This window comes from Camarhynchus parvulus, chromosome 8 (assembly GCF_901933205.1).
Source record: "Camarhynchus parvulus chromosome 8, STF_HiC, whole genome shotgun sequence".
Classification (NCBI taxonomy): domain Eukaryota; kingdom Metazoa; phylum Chordata; class Aves; order Passeriformes; family Thraupidae; genus Camarhynchus; species Camarhynchus parvulus.
This window is the reverse complement of record NC_044578.1, coordinates 6,955,417-6,980,902: the sequence shown is the minus strand read 5'-3', so window position 1 is coordinate 6,980,902 and position 25,486 is coordinate 6,955,417. Positions and strand designations below refer to the sequence as shown.

The window sequence follows — 25,486 nt, the reverse complement described above, 5'->3', positions numbered from 1 at the left end:
TTTTGTGAATTAGTGTTTTAGGGGTGTTAATCATCATCAGTCCAAGGTCTTTCTAAACCTCTTGTTGTGATTCAGCACTATTGCATGTAAAGATAATAACTTGTGACTGTATGAAAGAAAAGAGAGCTTATCTGCCTTTCAAAAAATGCATAGACATAAAAAAGGGCCACTCTCCTAGATTATCTTAAAAAAGGTATTAAGGACCAATTACTCAGGTGGTCTCCATTTGCAGGAGAGAACTTCTTTCTTTCTAAGTTTTCAGATTGAGCATGTCAGGAAATTTATGCCATTACATGCAAACACATGAAACTGGGGTGGAAATAATTTCTAGAATCCAGTTTGTTAAAAAATGAACACAGGTGCAGTTCTTATCAAACAGGGAAAGACAGATGAGAACAGGAAAGGGTTTGGCATGCAGTTCTCATTCACTTCTACCAAAAATTTTCTTGGCTGGTACAGGAGATTCTGGAGATGGCTGCTACAGGAACCATCAGTTTACTTTCCTTGGTACCACCTGATGGTTCATACTGTCTCTGTAGTACGTAGAAAGGGAAGTGATTACTGTCCAGGAGCTTTGCCATACATTGATTTTCCTTTTTTTTTTTCTGATTTGTCTTTCTAATGAGCAAAGAGAGACTGGCATACATAAATTCTCTGTATTGTAACATACAAAAATTTATTGTAGTTCTAAAGGAAGTCATGATTTCTAAAAGAAGAGTTTGAATTTGCCTATATTTCTCTGGGAAGATGAAAAATCTGAGATTTCAGAGACCACAGTCATTTTGCTCCATTATTGTCATAGCAACAAATGATCTTGAAGCACTGTATGCAACATCTATAGCCATTTGCAGTATAGCTCTAGCTACTAACTTGTTTCTGTTAATGGCTGGCATGAACCAGTCTCTGTAATCTCTGCAATTTAATTGATGAACCACAAAACAAATGGTCATAGTTAATAAAATTATATTTTGCCATCTGTGTCCAGTAATGAGAAAATCTGAATTATAGGAATGAAAAAGAATGAAGTTTTCTTCCAAACAGATCAATGCATCCCACCTCTTTGTCAGCATTAAATTAGATGTTATCTGTTGCTGTGTATTTCCCTCCTTGGTTGCCATGGCTAATGGGAGTTTCAGCCACAATGGTCAAGAATTCTGTTTGACCATGGGGAATATAATACCTTTTCCTCTGTTTTCCTATGACTCAGTGTGGTATGAGTCTACAGTCTTATTTGGTCTGGGTGCAGCCAAGTCTCACTTATAGGAGGACAATTTTGTTCAGCTCTGCAGTGTTATTTGCTGTTACAAAACCTTATCTATTTCTATAAAAGAAATCTAGAGGATATGTGCACTTTTATTCCTAAAGCTCTGAAGGTTTTCAAAATCAGCTGGAGCTGAGGGCAAATCTGGTGCTGCCACAGTATCTTGTCAGGATGATTACAACAGCAGTAAGGGACACCTTTGGAACACATATTCTGTTTTCCTGAGTTCACATTCTGAGCAGTTTTTTCCCTTGAGAGCAAGGACATAAATTGTCTGGACTCTCCATGAAGAAGCCACTACAATTTAAAGGAAAAACCAAAACAAGAAACAACCCACCCCAAAACCTTTTATAAATTCTCTAGGAACCTCTATATCATTAATTCTCATAAGAGATAGATGGTCCCCACACCGAAGATAGCGAAGTAATTTATGGTGATAACTTGATTACCTAGACCTTGCCAAAGATTTGGAGCAATTCCTTAAGCTTTAGAGAGGAAGACAGACTAAGGCAAGAAGGAGAGTATATTATGTCCACTCACAGGAGACAAAGAAGATGCAACGCTGCTGAGCACCCTGTTGTGTGCAGCAACACTGTTCTTGTTCTACATAGTACCTTTCAGATTTTGAAATATTCATTGTTTGGATTAATATCTATGTCTAGGTCTCAGACAAGTCTTGATGGATCTCACTGTATTGCCAAATACCTTCTCTTTTTTCACCACAGTACCATCAACCTCTGTTTTAGTCATCATCTGTTAATCTATAAAGTGCCCTTAATCAGTCATCTCTGACATTCCTATAAATTTCCCATCAGACATAACACATTACAGGCTATTTTTCATTCTCAGGAGGCAAATAAGAAAAACAGACTTGAGGTTCTGAATCACATAAACTGTGCAAAATAGCAGACTGCATTTCTAGCTCTTTTCCTGAAAACCACGGCCATAATTTGAGGAGCTCAGCAGCTACAAAAATAAGGCCTGGTTTCAAAAACACAAACTTATTTTTGGGGTGTAAAGGCCAGCAGTTGGGGCTCAGTTTTGTGCATCAGGAGCTCTGAAAAGAGAAGTTTGTGTGAAGTGAATGTGAAAAGGTGCTGGGAGCAGCTCGGGAAGCGCGATGGGCTGCGCTGTCCAGGGTCCTGACGAGGATGGGAGGACTCGATCCTGCCCTGATCTCCATCTAAATTATCTGGTTGCTGTGGGTGACCTCTCAAAATGAACACCAAAGGCTTTCCCACAGGCTGCTTCCAAGCAGTCCAGGTTTCTGCAATAGTCTTCTTTCCCCAAAAATGACACTGCAGTCAGAAGAATGTTAAGAACCTTAACTTACTGATATTTATGCAATATTTTGGAGGCTGTCAGAGCAAAAGTTCAAAAAAAAAGTTTTCTTTAAAGACAGGCATGAGATTTTCCCTTATTCCACGCTGAGAACAGTGCAGCATTCATAAATATGGAAAGACTAGTTAATATTTTAATTTTAAGCAACATAGATGTTTTTAAAAAAGGGGGGGAATGAAAAACAAATAGCATTTAACAATATGCAGCTGTTACTAATGAATTTAGAAGCTGATTAAAAATAGAATTATGGATATTAATGCATTATTATAAACCACCATAATGGAGGAGAAAAAAAGGTATGTATTATAAAATCCTGAAGTTGTCAGGTTTTGAGAAAGTAATAGTCGCCTTAAATTTTAACTAATTAGGACTCAGTGCAAAATTGGATGCAATTAATGAGAAATTAAAAATAAATGGGAGGTAAATTATTTCTAAAGCAGATTTTTCTTTCATGCACACTCATGAAAACTCCTGAGATGGATGGTACCTCTCCTTTGTCTTCCTCCATGTCACACATTTATTAGAACATCAGAAAAAAGGTGGTTCAGAAAAACACACTTTCTGTAGAAAGGTATGTCCACAATTCTAGGGAATTCTAAGTGAAAGTGTTTGACTGTGGGCCTAAGGCTGGCTCTTTCTTTTTCCACTGGAAATGTCATGTAACTGGGGCCTTTTCAATCCGTGTTCATTTTCTCAGATTGTTCTCTGCTGCCACAGTATGGTGCTCAGCTGCTGTTTGAAAACATGAAAAAGAGGATCTTTATCAGAGACTGCAGTTCTTTTCATGTACCAATATGACTGGTTGCCATGTAAGATCTCTTCTAAAGAGTATTAAAAAGGCTTTAAGCTGCATCTTATATTTCCTAAGAAGTGAAAAAAAAGGTTTTCAATTAAGTACCTACTGCTTTACATTAAAAAGCTTCTGTCTCCTCATGTTATTTGTATGTCATTTTGTCTTCAAAACAAAGATAAATATTGCTTTCAGTATTTGTGGATAATAGCAGCACTTCAACAGCAGCAACATTTTCTACAAAAACACTATTTTTTAATCTTTTCCAGGAATATCATAGTCTTCTAAAATAAAATATGTTTGAATGGAACATGGTGTCTTAAAATAAGGATGGTACTGGCCTCCCCTCACATGTAAGTTTGATGTGTTTCATCATTGTACTATTCTTTGATTCAAAAATACTTTGCTAACAGTGCAGAAAAGTAAGGGTCATTAAAATCACACTGAAATCAACCACAGATCACAGGCTACACATAATATCTCTCAGCTGTGCTTCCTTGTGTGTGTTATATTTTCATGAGCCTTACTTCCTCTCTTCAAGTACATATCTTCAAATACTTGGGTCAACAATAAGGATGCACTCAGCAAGCTGGGGCCACATGAGCTACACTGGCTTGGTCTCTACTATCTTATAATCTGCATCAAAATATGTTCTTATGTCTTTATTTTCTCATTTCTATATGATATCTCCCCAAATACCTTCTGACATAGAGGCAGAAGTCTTCTTAGAGCCTGCTTTTAGCTTTCAAGGCTTAAGGACAAAAGAGCTAAAGTCTTACTGAACATCTGCATGGCAAGGACAAAGAACTCCAGGATTAGCATAAATCTCTTATGCAGAAGGCCTTAAATACAAACCTTACTCATACACTACTTAAAAAATAAAGATTGCTGAGCAACGGTGGGATTCATTTTACACACAGACATTTAGCATATTTATAGAAAAGTGCAAAAAGGGGTTTTTATTATTATTTTTTGCCTGTAGTCATGTTGTTATACTGGTAGAACAAGTTCACAACAAAACATTAGGGCACCAGGCCTAAGTGCTGATTGTTTTGACCTTGGAGCTTAAAGACATTTTAAACACATTAAACTTGATGTCATGAACTGTGCCAGTGTCTTGAGCATGTCTATTTAACATATTTAACAAGTTTAAATCTACACTTAAGTGTTTTTCTGGATCGGAGCCACAATGCTCAGTTTACATAAATTATGTGAACAAGATTTTGCCTGAGGTATTTAGAGATTTTAATATATTATACTTACATTCTAGAGCTGGTATAAAGTTAAATCAATAAATAGTTCTTTCTTTGGTTAAATTAAAAGGCATAAATCCAAATCATTTGGACTGAGCAGACTTTGAAATTGTTAAATAAGCCTTCAATCCCAAGGTTTCAGCCCTACAGGTAATGTGAGCCAGGCTGACCATCTTCTGGGTCTACAGTCAAAGAATAAAAATTAAAATACTGCTCCAGCCCCACAGATGCGTTACAAAGCCACCACTCAGGAGATCTAAACAGAAACCAACTCAAAGACAGCCAAAATCCCAGCAGAGTCAATGCAGTGAAGTGCTACGGGGCAAATGTAGTTAATAGCTCCACATAGCACGATTTCCCCTCCGCGCCAGCACATCCAGCATCACTATCAACACGGTAATTATTGCTTAGTGCTGTGCTGCAAAGCAGGGAAAACACATCTCTGGAAATGGAAGTGCAAGAAGACTGAAGCCATTCTAGGGTTTTCTCAGGGCCCGACACAACCTCAAAACACACTCATGTTTTGCAGGGCAACTAAATAGATTTTAAAACCATGAGAAAGCTTTATGCTGGTGTACACACAGGACCTCAGACTGAGGGGTTTTCATGAGATTATATTAATTGGCTGGGCTATGTTATTTCCCAAGCACCAACTGAAAAACAGGGATTCTAGTCAGCACTGAACATGGAAAGTGAAAATAGGTTCTTTGTGTCCCAGAAGCTTAGGGTGCAGTAACTAAAGGCAGCTGCATAGATCTGAGGTTCAACTCTCTGTGTGGACAAAACCAGTAAGTTTCCCACTGGGAATAAAATTACCCCTTGGAGCTTTGTGGCACTCAACCAAGTAGGAGAAAGTGCTGAGGACAGGAATGAGTAAAACCTGCCTTTTACTTGAAATTTGCCATTGCCGTGAGAAAAGGAGCCAGACCCTGAAATGCCTTCCTGCGCCTGGCTGTGAGTTCAGCCATTTCAGGACATCTGACTGGATCATTAGGGTTCCCTTTCCAGGTTGAAGCCTACACAAGCAACATTATTATTCCAGCACTTCTGGAAATGCAGGAGTACATACTGAGGGATGGAGCAATCAGGGAACACAAAAGACGGAAGGACAAGACAAGTCCTAGAGCAGGATATGAAGTCATGTGAAATGGCACTGAGGTGGGGATATCGAGTGCATAGAGGAGAATACGACTACCTTGTGCAGTCCTGGTATTTAAAAGACCTCACAGCTATTTTGGATTTGCCCTTCACAACTCAAAGCGATAAGGGGAATGAATAGGAAAGAACAAAGCAGGATAAGTAACATAAGAGCAGAAAACAAATACCACAGCTTCTTTCTTCTAGCTAGCTTAGGAGAGTACAAACTAAATGGAAAGAAAAGGGAAGGTTAGATCTGAGGTAAAGAAAGGGCAAGCCAGATGAAGGACAAGTGTGGAGTAAAGGTGAGATGAAGAGTCTGACTTGGAAATGGGAAGAGTCATGAAGCAAAAGGCCAACCTAAACAGCTACAAAAAGTCCAGTGAAAACTTCAGAAAAGTCACTGACTTTCCAAAGGTTTCCCTGAGTGGCTACAAGATGAAAGGGTAAAGCTTGGGACCTGTGCAAGAAAACAGATTGCATAGACTAACTTTGCCACACACAATTCATTTGCTGTCATTTTTTCAGGAAGTTTTTTCTTAATAAAATGGATCATTGCTTTTTTTTTTCTTCAGACGATTTCTTACCTCAATGGGCTTTTTGTGCTCAAAGCTTCTTTTTGGTGAAGTGCTTTTTCCAAGAGGTTTTCTATTAAATGGAGAATGGGAGTTATAAAATGTGAGCTGCAAAATGGACTTGAGATTTGAATCCTTCTTCACAATTTAAGATTTTTTACTCATAATTAGATAAAGAGCAGTTAATGCAAATCCTTCTAGAAATTACTTTACTTTATCTAACAGTGTTCTTTCTGTAATTTAAGAAATAACCAGCTTATGCATTTAGTAACCTTGAATGATATTAACTGCAAATTATGGTTTCATTGTTTGTTTTTTTCAAAAACTATATACTGCTGCCAACTTATACCAAAGTATTTCTTGTTTTTACCATGAACCCTTGTATATATCCTACAGACAGAGGGCAACATTCAATAGTAACATCATTTCACCTATCCATCCTACTCTGTGATTCCCACAGGCCAGGTTATCTCCCAGAACCCCTTTAAAATTGTAAAAAAGACATTTTCCTTAAAACTGATGGTATAGAATAGTCCCCTGTAATTTTTCATGTTATTTATATAATTTCCCTGGTAGCATGCTGTGCTATTATATGCTATAAATCATATTTTATTTTGGAAAGAACTGCTGGTGGTGTTATTTTTAGGTCTAACTCTACTTCTGCTGATATCGAATCCAGCTAAGAAAATAGCTGTAGGAACATTTAAAATCTCACATACAGTGTTGGGATGACATCCACATTACGAATGTTTTGGGAACAGCAGCACTATAGGAGTAAAAAATACACCACTGCATAAAGATAATGTGTCCTGAACATATACATAGCTGCACTTTTAAACTACTGAGAAATGAGAAAGGGGATTTACTTTTCCTAAGCACGATTTATGTGGCCTTTTTCAGGCCAAGTAAATTGCCACAAATTACATTTACATGACATTTCAAGCTAGTTACAGTCAAATCCATTGGAAAATACAGTATCTGACACCAACAGGATTTCAGAGGTACATTACATTACACAGAAGCCTGTAACTTCTATTTTTTTTCCAAAGACCAAGAGTATACTTTTCTTTTACAGAGCTGTTATTACATAACCCAGAGTTGAATGCAGAAATGGGAATTTTAACCTTAGAAAAACTGCCTATTTTCTTTGCTTCATGCTTTAAAACGTTCATAACTGAGCAGTTAAAAATGGACCAGTAGAAAACGGCAGACCCGATCAAGAATTTTTACTGGGGTACGAAGTCATTTAGTCAGTAAATAAAGGAAATTTGGTCAACGAAGCGGCAATGTGACATCTGGTGTGCAGTTTCACAGTCTTAGGGCATCATTCTGCTTCCCTCTGGTACCAGCATGAATCAGGAGTAACTCATGTAAATTAAAAGCACACCCCAAAATAGTGTGGAGTCAGGAGGAAGCACTCTGTGTCCCAGCCTGAGTCTTTCAGTGTTCCATATCTGACTTAAGAGATGGGCTCATTTACAGAGCCCTACATTAGACATATTGCCTCTTTGTTTTAAATATGTGTGTTTAATATTTAATTTAACAGAATTCCATATTCCAGTCTCTGTGTACTGTGGGAGTCCCTTTGAGGCTCGTGGTTTGTATGTGCAGTCACAATTCTCCTCGAGTGTAATTTGGAAGCACCATTGCCTAATGGAGGGAAAGGAAGTATCTGGCTCTGATTAATCCTGGTTCTCTTTGGAGTGAGTAATGAAAATAATGCCCAGCCAGTGTCAATTTGTAAAGTGGGCTGTAGGAGTTGAGCCAGGCTGTCCAAAACTCATTTAATCTATTATGCATGTCCATGGAATAGTGGTGGAGGTACAGGTCCCATCAATTGTCCACACACTTCAAGCACACACAGGCAATTTGAACTACCAGCTTCAAATGACAACACACTCCAAAATTTTGCCAACTCCTAAAAATTGATTATAATGCTACACACATAGCTATTGCATGTGAGACTGAATAAGTATCATAAAATAGGTACTGTAAATGTAAAATGTGCCTGTGCTTATATTTTCACAGAAATATAAGAATTGTTTTAAATTACGTTGTGCTGTGAAATATTGCATAGTATTTGCTGGGAGGAGACACACATCAATAATATACAAAAAAAGTAATTTCACAATTTTAAAAAGTGCTCACAAATTTTGAACTTCTGATCTGTTGGGGCAAACCAAAGAAAATCTGAAGTTATCCAAGGCCAATAACAGCAGAATGAAAATAGCAGTTTAAATGGTACCTGGGTGACCATCTCAGCTCACTTGCAGGAGAGACTATTTTCAAGAACATTTGGCACATCTAGAATGTGGGATAGCTCTCTGAAGTAAAGAATATAAACATTAAAAGGTCAGAAATAGTACAGCTAAGTTATCCATTTAAATGGGAATGGGAAACTTTGCCATTTGGCTCTGAACTATTTTGTCATTCTCCATCCTAATGACAATTACATGTCCCATACCAATATTTCACTTTCAATTTTCATAGAATTAGTGATAGTATTTCAGGAGTTAATGGAGGCAGAGTACTTTCTTTAGAGAAGATATGAAATTAGATTAGAAATTAGATTGCCTTGAAAACATTATCTGCAGCAAAATGTGCACTCAGAAAGCCTCCAGGAGTAATCCTCTAGGCATGGCTTCTTGTGACTTGAGTTTTACTTTTCCACAACAAAGGGGGAAAAAAAAAGCAAAACAGCTCCAAAGATCCATGGTGAGACTCTGCCATGTCCCGGAGACACAGCTCAAAACCACCTAATCCAGGAGAAGTGAATTAAAAATACTTCCCCATCCTCCCAAACACAGACTGCAGCAGGGGGCTGTGAAATTCCCCTGGAATGAACCCGAGGGGACCAGCAGCTGCGTGGCAGCTGGACAGATGTGCTGCAGCTTCCCCTTCCACATTCTCCCTCCTCAGCCTGTGCCCAGCATGAGGAATCAGAGTTTGTCCTCAGATGGCACCTTTAAAATACCTTTCACCATGTGCTGCCAGGGGTATCGTCCCTTGGCCAGGAATAGAGCTTCTGAGGGCCTCTTTATGCCAATCTGATTCCTCTTATCTTACATAAGGGGCCAGGGCAGGGACAGAGCTCTCTTTCTTAGCTCTAAATCTATCCTATATGGCACGCAATCCTCCAAAGTACAGCCAGCTTCTGCTTTTATGGAGCACTGTGCAGTGAAGAATGAAGGATCCTGTTTTTCACCATTTAAAGATGTATGATAGCAACAAAGCTCTATGTTAAAATATTTAACTTCGCAGAGAACTTATGGAAATTGTCTATTCAAGCTCAGCAAAGACATTAAATTACCAAGCTGTTCTAGGACAGTTGTGTGTGGAGAAAAGCCAGAAATGCTCACAAAGATTGTAATGTTGCTCACAAAGATTACAGCATGAGCCTGATTCAGAAGCTTTTTTATACAGCTTGGGGAGCTGCAAAATGTTACCATATCAATTTCTGCAAAACATACTGTGTGTGTACATATAGATATAAAAGCAGGACTTACACACAGCACATTTCCTGCCACATTTTGAGTGGCATCTGTTTGTTTAGCATGCTGAAATATGAAAAATAATATTTAGCAACTACTGGTAACACAATGTTAACAAGATTTAAGAGTATAGCTCTGTCTGTCAAAATGCAGATAAAAGACAAATCCTTCAATCTCTGTGTTTTAATCAGTCAGATCAGAGGTTTGATGAATATGCAAATGAGACTGTTTATACACTAGTTTCAGAGAGAAAGGAAACAAATTCAGTTTCATTATAGAATAAATGACAGCTCTGTCCTCTAAGATTAATAATTAAAGCCCTACACACATTAAGATGATAGTGCTCTTTCCACCCAGCCTCTGCAGATTTTACTTTTCTATTTTTTAATACCCCTTTCCCTTATAATTGTTTGTCCCCCTAATTGGAATGATTAATAATTAATGCCAGTTCATGGATATGCAATAGTCATCTTTAGAACAAGAACTGTAGTTAACGTACAAAAAGGGTTAAAAAAATTACTTCTTTTTTAATTCTGCTTTTCACTCTTGTCTGTAAGTTAATTTTTCTCCAAGTTTTATGCCACCATAGGAATTTCAATGGCCTGCTTTAATGATTGAAGCCTTTCATTTGTTTCAGTGCAGGGTATACATATAATTTCATTTTGATGTTCACAATATATGCTGGGTTTCTTTCCAAAGCCCCTGCTGCTGGTATCAGCAGCCTTCACAACTTTCTGATTCTGAAAGACACACTACAAATTTCAACCAAATCAAATCTCAGATAAAAGATTAAGAGTGTGATACAAGTGCATTATAAAGTCTGAGAAAGCAAAAGTTAAAAAAAACCAGAGAGAAGAGATTTGAGCTATTATTTTTTAATCTGATGATTTCTGAGTTGACATGGGAGTGGCTGAGTCATGCTTGCCAAATCCCCTGGACAGGCAACATTTCAGAGGAAGATTACAGCAAAGGGAACAAAAGTTCAGCCTTACCATTAACTCTCTTTCCTGCTCCAGAAGAACTATGACACTTCATTTTATGTGGCCATTAGGATCTACACAGAGACCACTAAAACCCTTCTAATTGCAAATGACCAAAGCACGAATTTTTAAGAGAAAAGAAAATAGCTGGTTTGTGCATGTTTTGCATTATTTTATCAAGAAGTTGTCTTCTGGGTCAAAAACCTCAAAACCCCATATTTCTTTCTGAGCAGAAAGGCACTTCCAGAAAGACAAATGGTCAGAGTACTCTTAAAATCACATTTCTTCAATAAAGTTGTTTCAGTTTCATCTTTTAATGTCTTTAGAGGTGAACTGATCCTACGTAGGAATCTAGCATTGCCTTGACTATCTCAAAGGAAATATTTTATGTGAAATTAAATTAGCATTTGCCTATACTTCACCATGCAGGTATACTTCCTGATGTGTCATTGATAGCAAGAAAACAAATCTGTGGATGTGGGTGCTTTAGCAAGGACTCTGAATGATAGTCTGGAAGCATTTAAGGATGCATAGACATCCATAAGGAAGCCTGCTGGTACTTACCACGCTGAGCCCCAGCAATTCCCTGCAGAAGTAGTCCATGTTCCTCCTCTGGAGGTTGTCCAGGTAGTGCTGAAGGCGAGTGTAGGTGTAGGGGTAGCAGTAGGCAAACTGGTAAGTGTCGTCCTCCCGGTCGAAGCAGAATGCAAAGGACATGACATAGTTCTTCCTGTGGTCTGGGCAGCGGTAGTAATACACGTTTTTGGAGGGGATTCTTTGCCTAAAAAACAAAAACAAACAAAAACTTGTCTGTAAGTTAATTTTTACCTCCAAGTTTTATGCCACCATAGGAATCTCATTATGTATTCACTGATGCATATTGACATGGATGTAAGAGATCTGATCTGTGTGAGATTCAGATTCCCTCCAAAGTAGATGAAGTGGAGCAGCTTGAGCAGCTCAGGAGCTGGTGAGGAGATCCCAGAGCTTGTGTTTGGGAGCACCTGTGCAGACCAGGGCTGTGACAGCTCCAGTGCCACTGTCACCAGAGGGACTGCAGCTCTGCCGGAGTGCTCAGGCTGGCAGAGTCACCAGAGCAGGGAGAGCATCATACAGCCAGAGAAACCCATCCCCACAAAGTGACAAGGATGCACAGGCTGTCCAAATATCCTCTACTTCACTATCAGGCTGCTGCAGGCTCACACCACTCATAACTCATAGACAGGCTCCAGCCAAACCTTCACCCTTTCTTTCAATTCACCAGCACAGAGAGGAGGCACAGCTAATGAAGGAATGTCAATACAAGGCAACACTGACAAAACTATTCCTGAAATTCACATCTTTATATATATATATATATATATATATATCCTTAATAGTTAGCATACATATCAACATATAGCCAATGAATGGAACAAAAGGTAAGTTCTTGAGGTTAAAAAACAAGCAAAGGACAAACAACCTAAAAATCATACAAGAAAACTTCAGGTATGGAAAATAACCAGCTCTTAAAACAGAAAGCAAAGGAGAATTCCTTTGTTGTATCTGTTCCCATTCCAAATTGGACTGCTGGTCTCCTCAACATTTCTGGTTTATCTGACAAGATAGAAATTAATGTCCATGATGGTAAATAATTATAATAAAGACATTTATGTCATTGTTATCAAGGTGGTATCTCTTTGAGGAACAACAAATATCTGCCTACAATTTTTCACACAACTCCAATTATTTTCTTACTTTTCAAGAGAAATAAGTAAAGTTTCAGAGGTGGGGCAAAAACTGGTTCTATCAATGAGAGATGTTCACTATTTCTGTTTGTATGCTTTGTTCATTTCTTAGGTGGAATTTCCAGCTTCATTCAGACAGGAATAGTCTCCAATCATGCACTTGTAATTTGATGTAAGTAACTTACCAGTCATGTTTGGCAACAAAATGCTATGGTCCTGCAGACTTTACCTGATTCAATTACACAACCTTATAAACAGGTCTCATCTAATGATTGAAGCAGATCTCAGCTAAACTGGGATCATGGTGAGGGAAAAGCATAACAAGATTTACAGACATAGCACCAGTAATGTGTGTCTTTGTAATCATTCCGAGAAGCTGGTCTGCTGCAGAGCCTCAGTTTTGGCCTCTCATTGCTAATCTGAATTAGAGGACAAAACCCTCTCATTATACACAGGTACATGTTTGCCAATTAGCAGCAGTTAACGAGTCTGACCAGCAAGACTCAGGATCTGCAAAGAGAAACAGAGAGGAATTGAGATCTTCTCGAGAAAGTAAAATAAAAAACCAGTCATGCAGTTAATTACACTAAGAAAGAGAATTTATCTGCCCTTTTTAATGCCCTGATTCTTGAACATTCGGGACCTCATAACTTCACCATCATGACTGAACATGATCCAGCCGTGCCCAGGTGGGCAGGAAGGCCAGTGCCACCGGGCTTGTCCCAGCAATGGTGTGGCAGCAGGAGCAGGACAGTGACTGTCCCCCTGTCCTGGGCACTGTGGGGCCACACTCAAATCTAGATTGGATATTAGGAAATATTTCTTCAATTGAAGGGTTGTCAGGCATTGGAAGAGGCTGTCAGGGCATGTGGTGGAGTCACCATTCCTGGAGGTATTTAAAGGATGTGTGGATGTGGCACCTGAGGATGTGTGTTAGGGGCAGCATTGGCAATGCCGGGACAAATTTGGACTCAATGATATTAAAGGACTTTTCCAATGAAATCTATTTTCTTTTTTTTGGTTTGATAAGACATTTGCTCACCACTAAGATCTGGAAATTCTATTTAACACACAAATATAAAAGACAGAAAAACAAGCCTTTTATTCTTTTTAAAAAAGTATCAGTAGGGAAAAAATGCCACCAGCCATCTGCATGCAGCCCTCTTACCTAATGGTTTTCTTCAGTATCTTAACATATTTCTATCATTCTCCCTTACTCTGGAGTGCTATAGGACATCCCTCATTTGGTCTCAAATCAAGCAGATGATATGGCAGTGGGTAAATGTATTCCAGCTCCCAGTCCTCAAACCGTAATGCAAGTTTAAACAGTGTGTTGCTGAGTTGTTGAACTTTATTTGTTTCCAAATTAGCATGGGAAAAATAATAAAGGACGAGCCTCACTTTGTGCTATAAAAATTTCATGCAAAATGAGACCAATAGGAGGAAATTCAGGATTTGAGAAAGGCTAATGCTAATTGAAATTCATCTGCTGATAGTTAATGTTTAAATGACACATAGTTCTCCTTGGTTCAGTAACTTTCGACTTTTAAGTAAGTTGAAGACAACTTTGTTAATGTATTAAAGGCACTTTTGATATTTCATTCCCTTTCCCCTTCATTATAAAAGCTAAGCATCTGTTTTATTATCCACTTTGACACATCACTTTATGGCTGCATTTGGCTATTATGGCTAATCTTGATGTCTAGGACATCTGGTATTGACATTTCACTATCTGGTGTCTGACACAACAGCAGAAACCATCCTCAGTTCCTAGGTTTAAATTCACCCTCTCAGGGCAAAAAGTGCCCAAACTCTTAATTCAAACCATATCTTCCAAAAATAATTATAATAGTACTCCTGTCACTGCTAATCTATTTTTATCTCTCCTAGCACTTTGTCACTGCTAATCTATTTGTGAGTCACACAGAGAAAGAGAGTTAGCATTTAGATACCAACAACACATCTTTACACACAGGAGCTTAATCAGATTGAGATCTTATCAGGGAATTAAAGAAGAAAGGGAAAAAGGGAAAGAAAAGGAAAGGAAAGGGACAAAGTGCTAGATATCACCAACTGAGTTTTTGATAACGAAAAGACATTGCTCAGTTCTTGAATTAACCTTTGTGTCCTAGACACACTATTGTTTACTCTTTCCCTTTTTTGTTCTATGCCTTCTGGAAAAGGACACCCACACACTGTGGCAGCAGCTGCTCCTATTAATTTAAAGCTATTACAAAAATTAAAATTAAACCCAATTACTTTGGCTGGTTTATAGCTGGGGAACGGCTTAGTCTGATTGTTCCCTCTGGTTATGGACAAAAACAATATTCCTACCTACAGGCAGCTGCCAGTGGAATACTAATGCATCTAGGGCCTGGCAGGAACAGATTCAGAATGCAGAGTCTAACTGCATTTCTTACGAAAGAAAATATCTTATCACGGATCTGCAGAAATGCACCAACTCCTTACTCTGTGAGTCACAATGAAGCTGATTTGTAGTTAGAGGCAGGAAGGCAAAATGCTGGTGGAAACCTCAGTGCTCTGATTTGTCCCTTTGCATTTCCAGGCAGCTCACACCCAGCAATGCATCCTGCTAATTGATGCACAACTGCCCGGATGTCTGAGCTCCTCAGTGGTTCTTTAAAGGAGAACCACCCCCATTCCAAGCACAGCCACAGAGAATAACGTGCAAACTACTCATTTCCAGTCTGTTTTCTAGATGTATTTAAAGAAATGGAGCTTGATGCCATACATCAGTTTGACACAAATTCAGAATGCCTAGTCTTAAAGATAAACACAAAACTCTCTCTGTCCAAGGAAGAAGGAGGCACAGAAATGGAGAGTGTCTCTCTATTTTGATGCTAACAATCCAGTGCCAAAAGCTTGAGCCTTTGAGTGTCTTCTCCTCCTGTCTGACAAGGCAGCACACCCAGCCCAGTGGATTTGTTGTTCCAAGTGTGAGTGTGCATGAGCTTTCCTGTGGCTCTGTCGGCAGCAGCGCAGCCTGCAGTCAGGACATTTGCTCTGTTTTGGTAGGGTGCAGTAGGATCAAATTTGTCAGTGTACAAAAAATAAAATTGTAGTCCTCATTCAGTATCAAAAACCTGATGATAGAGGCCCCAAGATTTTACTCCTGGTACTATAAGAGGCAGTAAGTGGTATAATTCAGAATTTCAAAAACTTTATCCTAACTATGCATCTAATTTTATATACTCCATACTCTATACGACAATTTTAACTTCAGTTCTAAGAATTCTGACTTTAAAATCAAACTTTTTATTCTCCATTATTCTTTTTCTTTTTCTTTTTTTTATTTTTTCTTCTACTTTCTGCTTATTTCCATTTGAAAATTGGGAGTTAATCAATGCTTTGGAGGACAAACACTGGGGGTACTGATGGTACTGCTTTGTGGAATCTCAGTTTTAAACACGGAAGGGTGATAATCAAAAATCCTCTTGTGGCACCACAGCACAAGTAATTACAAAATAAATTTTTGGAATGCTTTCCTCTCCCTGTTGCATGGCCAAAGCGGGGAGCTCTGGCCCAGCCAAATTCCCAATGACTTTAATGAGCAGCATAAATAGTCTTTGGACTGCTATTAAGATGGCACTCATAAAGTAATTATTCAGTCCCTTGCCTCCACAGGATCGGGTTAGACACAACCCAGACAGGAGACTTCAAAGTAAGATGATGATCTTTGGAGCAAAAACAAAAAAGTGCAGGTGCTGTAAAAAATCCATGGCCAAAAGAAAAATTCCTGGATCTGACTTGTAGAGAAATGCTCAAGTTGTGGTGCAGCATTAGCTGTGGTGACACACTGTGGTGAGCATTTCCAATTGCCATCACTTTGCACGGGGAGGGATGCTACTGAACAAATTCAGAAATTTCCAAGCCTGCCTATAGAGCTCAAAGGGGTGGGCCTGAGTCACAATCTCAGACAAAATTAAGCCTACTGACCCAAAACTTGGTTCTGATTCAAATTTGAAAAATAACCTCTAGGTATTTATTGATGTTGTCCTGAATACTAGATTTGGCTACTCTGAGTGCTTAAATTTTAGTCCTAGAGCTGGATGTCCCCAGTTATTAACAGCAAGAAATGCAACAAACTCTGGACAAAATCTAAGGATGTAAATCTTGTGCTGCAAACTCCTCTTCTGGAAGGCAGCCCTTTTCTTCCTGACTTCTTTCCTTGTTAGTCTAAGCCATTATTTTTCTTCTTGCTTATTCTTGTTGACAAGTGGAGCTGACCATCTTCAAAATGCTTAGCTTACTTGTGACAAAATAAGTTTGTAGGGTTTTTTCCTTGCACATAATTTTATATTTGATTCACAGAGCATGGAGTGACAGTGAATATGTCAGATGGTGTTAAATATTTTTTGCAGACAGCTGAATGGGTTTTGGCACAGCTAACTCAGTTTCAGACACTGCAAAACAAGTCCTGCTTTCTTTCTTCCTACTGTGTATTACAATGTTCCCCAAATATATTCATAACTTAAGACCTCAAGATTCTCCACCTTTAACAGTACCTGGTTTCTTCTTCCTGACTTCTTAAGTATAAAAATCAAAATATTGTGTAATTCAATTTAATAAAACTCAGAAACTCTACACATTAAGCATGCGGCTTTCATTTTTCAATTGAAATAATTAAGCAACCTCTACTAAAACTGTTAGAGAATTCAAATAATATTGAACTGCACAAAGATTGCTTGTAAAGTCTCATCATTCTTTAAAACTTCAAGGAGAAAACACTGCATTTTTAACCATTTTTTTTCTCTAAAATGCCATTAATTCATGAAGATTTTTTTCCTTATTTTTTTCCTTTTTGAGAGAAAAAGCAGGGAAGAAGCAGGGAAGGGTCATGATTGCAGGATATGAAGCAATGCTAAAATCCTGTCCCCAGGTTCTGCTGGCAGAAATGAAGTCACCATCCTTCAGTTTGCCAGAATTGAGAGAATGAAGGGGAGGGCTGATAAAGTGTAAACTGGCAATAAATCATTTTTAAAATGACTGAATTAATTTTAAGCAACTTCATATCAGATAGGGGAACACTCAATCCCTCAAATGGAGAAAAGTGTTTTTTCAGCTTCTCCAAACCTCATTTTGGTTTTGTGGGAGGAGGCTTTATTCAATGCCTTCTATTACTTCTCACTTGTCTATCTCCCCTAAACATGAAATTTGTCCACAAAGGTCAAAATTTGTCACTCTTTTGACAAAACACTTCAACATGTCTGAGAGCAGCTGTCAGCTGATAGCAAAATCCCAAATCTTCTGCCAGCAGCAGGTACAAGTGGGATTTCCAGTGCGCAAGCAGCCAATTCCCCTTCTTCCCCCCTCCTGCCTACCTTCAGAGCCAGAGCCACACTCCCCCCTCCATCTTTTGTTTATTCTGTCCAGTTGCTAAATCTCAAACTGCAGTGACTTTCCTCTGAAGCAGCAGCTCCAACACTGCAATTATTCTACAGAAACTCTCTTTTAAACTGCAGGGATAATGAATGGTGCTGATTTTCTCTTCAGTCAAAATACGATTTGCCTACTGACCACAGGTATTCCAGCCATGGATTGTTTCAATAGAAATATCTCTATGCAGTGCTTGTAAATGACAAAAAAAGAAAGAGAAGGAGAAAAGACAACTTTCCACAAAAATACTGGTTAGCCATACATATGTTGTGATCCTCTGAAGATATCATGAGTGCAAGAGGAGGATTCAGGGGCCAGCATTTATGTCCTGAAATGCAGCTACCAGGAGAAAAAAAAAACAAATACAGATTAAAAATAAAATTTAAAAATACATTAATTTGTGGTAAGAATCACTGAGTAGGATAAGGAACAAGGGAAGTAAAGGAGTGACACGTCACTGTAGTTCCAAAGTCTGCAGTGTAGAAAAGAAAAACGAAAGGATTTTGAAGAAATTGAGAAAGGGTAGCCACAAATGCTGTAAATAAGTGGAAAAATTTTAAAAATAAAGTCAGCATAAATAATGTTGTACCAAAAAAAAGGTGAGGACAAGAAAAGTTCCACCTCAGCACAATGCCTGTCCTGGCTTTGACCTGTACCAGACTCTCTGGCCACAAAAAGGCAAAGCTCCTGACAACTTCAGAATACAGTTTGCATATACTGACATCAGGGAGCAAATAAGCAAATAGAATCCAGAAGAATGTGAAGCAATGACTGCATTGGGAAAGAGGGTAGGTCAGGAGACAGAGGGAAGGGGACAAGATTGGCACAGCATGAGCACACCAGCAACAAATTGGCCAGGAACAAGGTAATGGGATGACTTAAAATAAATGCCTTTTTAGGTCTTTGCTTTGTCTACAGTCATTGGAAAGAAAAATCATGCTTGAGAGAATCATGACCTGGACAAATTTTAGGAAAGGCTGCTTGGTGAGAAATAGTTAATTCTTACTAAGAATCTCTTCAAAACACATGTATTTCAATTTTTTTTTCAACAGACATTCAGATGAATTCCCAAGAATTTCACCAAACAATTTATCTGTTAGCATAATAATTTAACATCTTCATGACCAAATTCAGCATTTTACCATAATTCTTTCCTGTCTCCACTATAATCTGACATACAATCCCTCCAGATTATGTTGACTGGAAAGCATGTACAGGATGATACAGGCTGTGAAACTGAGTCCTTATGATGTTTGGAGAATGTGGTGGCCTGGGAATGAGGGACCAACCTCAATCCCAAATTCAAGTCCCTGAACTGCATTACCAGTAGACCACTGGGTCAGCTCTAATAGCCTCTTAGCCTCAATTACCTAATTAGCCTTTTCTTCAGTCTCCTCTTCTCCGTTTCCCATCTGTTCATATATTCCCACCACTCCCTGTTCTTCTGCAAGAATAATTTTTAAAATCTATGTTAACTTCATTTAGGTTAGTCTCAGGTGACTTCTCTATGCAAGAATAATTTATAAGTCTCATAAGAGCCCCAACTTGAAGAAGCTTTTCAGTAACATATGAATTCTGAAACCCATGCTGAAAATGTTGATGATCTCAACAGCCTAAATACAAAGTTGAGATTTTTAATTTGTATCATTTAGATGTGAATTTTAAGTAACTACCAAAGGAAGAACAGATAGAAAAGAGGGTTTTACCAATTGTAGCTTGGTTGATACTGAACTGCAAGATCTCAAACCCTCTGGAAGCCTTTGCCTTCCCAAAGTATATTATTCCTGATAAAGATCCGTGCATCTCTGATAGTAGATGATGTATGAGCAGGATAAAGACAAAAGAAAACAGGAAATTGTCATCATGGATCAGACTTTGTTAGCTGGGGAAACTTCCCCATAATATTTTGCTTTATCCTCTCATCTGTCTACACACAATGAAGACTGAGTTCAGTAATTCATTTTTAATGCCCCATTTCTTACGCCTTCTAGCACCTTGTTCACTTTTTCTACCATAACGGCATCTCAAATGACTTCTGCTGTGGAACTGCCAACAGCAATCTTCAGGGTTTTTCCCTTTAGTCAGAGGATAACGCTTTTGTGTGGTTTCCTCCACAGACTAACTTCTCATTTATCAGGAATGAACCTTCTTGCTAGATCACCCAGAAGTTTGCAACAGTGTGCTGCAGGCTTAAATTACTTAAGTAATTACACGTCATTTGTAAATGTTACCACCTAATCCTTCACCTCTCTCTCCCAGGATCATTAATAAAGATATTTAGCGTGTGACCTGATAGTTAACTTTAAGAAACACAGCTGCTGGCCTTTTAGTGGGATGAAAACTGACCACTTAGCCCTCTGCCTTTTTGTTTCCTTGTCGGGTTTTGATCTATGGGGATACTTGCCCTGTCACCATATGTGACTACTTAGCCTTTGCAGCAGTGTCTTGTGACAGACTTTGTCACATGCTTTTAAAAAGTCAAAATACATCATGTCAGGCAGCTCATCTCTCCTAAGCCTGGGAGCTGAAACCCAAAGGCGAGGAAACATTCCCAGGAATTCCCAGGGGGAAAGTGCACCTTGGCATCCAGTGCAATCCAAGGGAGATAAACTGGAAAGGTTGGTGGGAAAGCCAGAAACACCTTTCTTTGGCACACACTGCAACTATACATCTAAGTAAAATTACATATTTTCTGTTGCAAAAGGGAGTTACTTCATCACAAGGAGAAAATGTGGAAAAGACCACGTCAACTGGCTGTCCAAGTGAGTCAATCCAGGAAGAGTATAAAGCAGCAAAATACAAAGGTTTTACCTTAAAAAAAAAAAAAAAAAAAAGTTAATAGAAAGGGGTGGAGGGTAAAAAGGAGACTTGTCTTAAAGCCTTCTGCAAGATATGCTAGTCCCAGCATGCTAGTCCCAGAATCTGGTTGAGCCTCTCTTAAGAACTGGGAGCCTGTGCTGGGTTCTCAGCACTCTACTTACTTTTCCAAGGATTGAAACAATAAAAAAAATCAGCAGAGGGATGGGAGCTGATAGGAATAGTGGGTGAGAGCGCCATGGATTGCAGAGCACCCAGAGCTGTGGCCAGCAGAAGCTCTAGGTGCAGCTTGCCAGGAAAGGCTTGGCTGGGGGAGTGAAGAGCCAACAAAACAACACAGTGGCCTCACTAGATGAAAATACTGCTGGTAGAGTTATACCTTGGAGCTGGTTATTGCTACTCTGAACATCCAAGCTGCTGGAGTCCTCTTTGATTCTTCTCAGGAAAACTGAAAAGGGTGGTCTAACACTGCTTATTTTACCACCCCAATTCCTTTTTGTCAGTGGGGGAAATTCTCTCTCTGAGCCCCAGTGAGTTCAGGACTGGTTTCTGGGAAAGGGATGATGTCAGCATGTCAGCAGATGACCCCCTGAAATTCAGACATGGCCTTTGTTGCTGTCAATCAAGTCCAAGGGAAAGGGTTATCTAAATCTTTTTATTCCTCTCTCTTTCCTGTGTGGCTGTCACAGGGCACTGACAGAGGCAGGATACTGGGCTAGAGGGAATTTTGGTCTGATCCAGGATGATCATTCTAATTCCTTTTTATGGGCACATTCGCAGAGTTCTAAGCAATGTAGTCAGACATGGTTTTCCTTTGCTGAAGCTGTTCTCATTAAAGTCTCTCACATCACGACCTTCCAGGTGTTTTATTATTCCCTTTTAAATTCCTGTTTCGACCATTTGCAATGTGCAGATGTAATGCTTACTGGTCTAAATATAGGATAAACCCCAGATACTTGCCAACCCTCTGGAAAAGAGCTTGGTTTTAATGAGAGTGCATATCTTTGTTAGCAGTTCACCTAATTCATTCCTAATCTTCCTCAGAATTCTTTTATACATAAATCATGTGGGACTGATGATTTACTACTTTTTAATTAATCAGTTTGCTCCATCTTCTCAATCTCTGATAGGGCCTCATCTTTATTCCCAGAAAAGAGCAGGTCTAAGATAGGTACCTCCTTGTTTGCCATAAAGACTGACTTATGCTGTAGAACCTCAGGATTCCTGTGCGTGAAAACACATAATTTTAAAACACGTACAAGACATGACAATGTGAGAGCAAAATAATTTAAATTCAGCATCGAAAATTTTTTATTTCTTCCCCAGGCTACACATCTTGCATGTAAACAAATTTCATTCTCCATGCTCCTCTGTAAGCTCCTTCAAATTCCCCCCTTTCACCTCCCTCCATTGAAAAACTACTTTATAACGTCCTCCTATTCTTGAGTGTTGCAGAGTATCCATCTCCAAGGGTGCTTGCATTTCTCTATGACAAGGAGAGGCTGTAGTTCTCCCATTTATCCCCTGTGCCAGCATGTGGCCTGTTAGCAATGGCAATACTGCATTTCCAGGACTAAACGTGCATTGTGCTGGGAAGCCCTGCCTTCTGTGTCCTTTAGTTATCCCTTCTGGAGACAGCACTCAGAGCTATCACATTAAACACACAGCAGAGAAAAAAAAAGAAGCCTGGAAGGAAAAGCCTCAGTTTTCCCAGTCAGGAGGAAGCAACAAATATGGCAAGCCCTTTTCTTGAAAGATGGAAATGAATGAAACAGGACTTCAATGGTCTGGCTCACAGACCAGGGGCTACTGCTTCACAAACACCCTGGGCCTCCCAAATCCAACACATGCTGACCTCGATCCCTCTCCCCACTGAGCCCAGCTCTAAGGAAAAACACCATCTAGAGAACAAAATCCTTATTTTAGTGAGGGGAAAAAATTATAGTATTTTCTTGCTACTCAAATCCTTTGCCATCTTATTCGCATTGGTCTTTTTGCCCACTGGTGCTGGTTCAGAAATAACCTGAGCAGGGTTTCTTCCCCAGGTAACAGAGATGGACCCAATGCAAAGGTGCTCAGTGTGCAGGGGAAATAAAAGACAATTCCCTCCTTCCCTCTTTTCCAACATTCCTAGCTGCTGACACCCAGAGCAGTATTGATCTAAGGGGGACTAAGTATCCTGCTGTCTCAGTTTCTCCTTATTTGCAGTGCACATGGAAACGTGGGAGAAGAGGGAAAAAGCTGGGATCGGGGGTTCTGAGAAGTCAGAAACCATTGTACACACATGGGATTTCTCATCCCAGACACAAAGTTAAAAAAATGAGATGCTGCAATGTTTGGAGATGTTGAAGACAGGAGAAATTGAAAAATGGTGTGTTACACTAATCTTGTTTTTCCAAACTGTATGCGTGATATCACCCAGGCCACTCCAATTTTTCACAATAACAGTTACAGCATCATTTTTCTTGATAGCCCTTTAAAAAATATTCATTTTGGGAAAACTCTGTGGTTTGTTGCTTTGCTTTTTTTTTCCTCTACCTGAACCGTCAGTGTCACAAAATGGAGCAACTGCAATCCTTATGCATATTTAAAAGTACTGCCCCATTTCACCGTGCTGAGTTTGTTTAGACTACAAGAGCATTACCTCCTTTACCCTCTTCTGCAACATAACTAGACATGATGGCAAAGGGAAGGGAAATGTAGGATACATTTCGTTAAATTACACCAAGTTTTATTTAGCCTTGAAAGACTCTTCACATTCTCCTGCAGCTGAAAAAGTTCTGGACACTTTTCCTTCCTCTTTAGACTGTTATAAAACACGGTGTGAGAATGCACACACTGCTCCCAGGTCATCAGGGAGGCTGATACCCTGTGAGAGGATGGGATGAGTTGTATATCAGGTAGTTGTCTACAAGCCAGTGACCACCAGGGCAGTGCAGAATTTGATATCTGGTCAACAAAAAGCGTTTTTTACTGTGCTCTCAGGAAATGTCATCAACATAGACGAGACTCTTCTCACTCTTCACCCCTCAAAGATTCCCTGAGCTAAATCTTCGGGAAGCTCTGGGAAGAGGTATGGAGGTTTAAGACAGACAGTTTGAGTTCCAAGTGACAGACATGTACCTGTAAAAACCATGCCTCCAGTGATTTCTAGGCACACACTGTAAGGCTCCAGAGAGGTTGGTTACTCTTAAAATCATTGTTCAAATATTTGCACTTCCAGGGCCTAATCAATGAGATCATCTAAGCAGGTGCTGCACTAGTTGCTACTCCAGGCCAATCACCACACATTCCTGGTGAAATATATGTGGTACTTGTAGATTCCAGATGAGGAAAAAGTGGGCAGAGAAAACCCTAAAAGAAAGCCTTAGGTCACAGACTACAATGATAAATTAAAAAACAGGAAAGCAGAAAATATCCCCAGTTGATGGGGTATCCTTCTATGTTTCTCAGTATTTCCTGAACTGATCAGCAGCAACAACTGTAAAATGCAATTTAACCATGAAATCATACATGGAAGGATGTGAAAACTTTATGTAAGGCAAAATATGATCAATTCCATCCACTTTGTCTTTCTGTTTTCCAAATGAGATATTAGCAAGTAGCAGTAATGCTCCTCAGTTTCTTTCAGGATTTTACCCTGCATCACCATGATGACTTACCCTTACCTTCACCATGTTAGACCACCCTGCATAAAAACATTAGCACCTGCAGAAAAGCCAGTTAGGACTATCGTTGCATTTTATTTATATTTGATGTAAGGTTTTCTGGGGATTATTTTACATTTCTCCCAGGAACTCATCTGGTTCACATATCCAAATATTATCTTCCATTTTGGACAAGTAAGGCTTTATGGGACTGGCACGTTTGTTAAAAACAGCAGTCTTTACTGCAATAAGGATGAGGTGTTGAAACAAAGCATCTAAAAATCTTCCAAACAGTGTCAGGAAGCTGTAATATTTATGCTTAAATAAGACAAAATAAGAGAAAGCAACATATGGGATACAAAAACTTTTATAAGCAAATCATCTTCAAAATGCTCCATATATTGTGTATTTCCAGGAGAATGACAGGACATTTGTCAAAATACTTGTAGGAAATTTTTGTAAGAGTACTTGAAAAATAATATACACAGCTCTCAGTTTAAACACACAAATGACGAAAATTTAGCCTGTAATAACATTAAATACTTAAAGGCTTTCAAGTAGGAGTCACAATTTCTTATCTGTTGCTTTTCCAGGCAATACCACATATTAAACACTGCCCCTCTGGTCTTTAAATGGGACCAGAAGTCACAGAGGTGTTGTATATCCAAACACAGGTGTGTGTTAACTATTATGGCCAGCATCTTAGGAAATTTAGCCATGTAATATTGGAGATAAAATGTACAGTATTTTCACTGAAATTGTGGGGAAAATTCAATACACATACATGTGCAATTAATTAAAAAAGAATGCATCAAGCCGTTACGTAGCCCACTGGTTTGAAATCTTTGCAGAAGACTTTGCATCTGTCTCATTTTCTCTGAGTTGTACATTATCTTAGCTTTAAGCAGAGTCCTGCTGAATGTGAACCACAGTTTTAAGTAGGATTCATAAATTAGGGTTTGGCATTAAGAGGCAGGAAGGTAGATGCCATTTCCTATTCCATTAATGACTATAAAAATTCAAGCACAGGAAAAATATATTCTGAAAGGTCTTAAAAGTTAACAGCTGAC

General features: G+C 39.0%; 1 protein-coding gene across 1 annotated transcript in view; it reads right to left on the bottom strand.

Annotated features, from left to right (window-relative positions):
• LOC115906105 (BEN domain-containing protein 5) overlaps positions 1–25,486 on the bottom strand; it is a 560,702-nt gene that overhangs the window by 196,207 nt on the left and 339,009 nt on the right. The window contains exon 5 of the mRNA XM_030953001.1: positions 11,393–11,609. Within this exon, the coding sequence (XP_030808861.1) occupies positions 11,393–11,609 (217 nt within the window). The remainder of the gene's footprint in view (positions 1–11,392; positions 11,610–25,486) is intronic.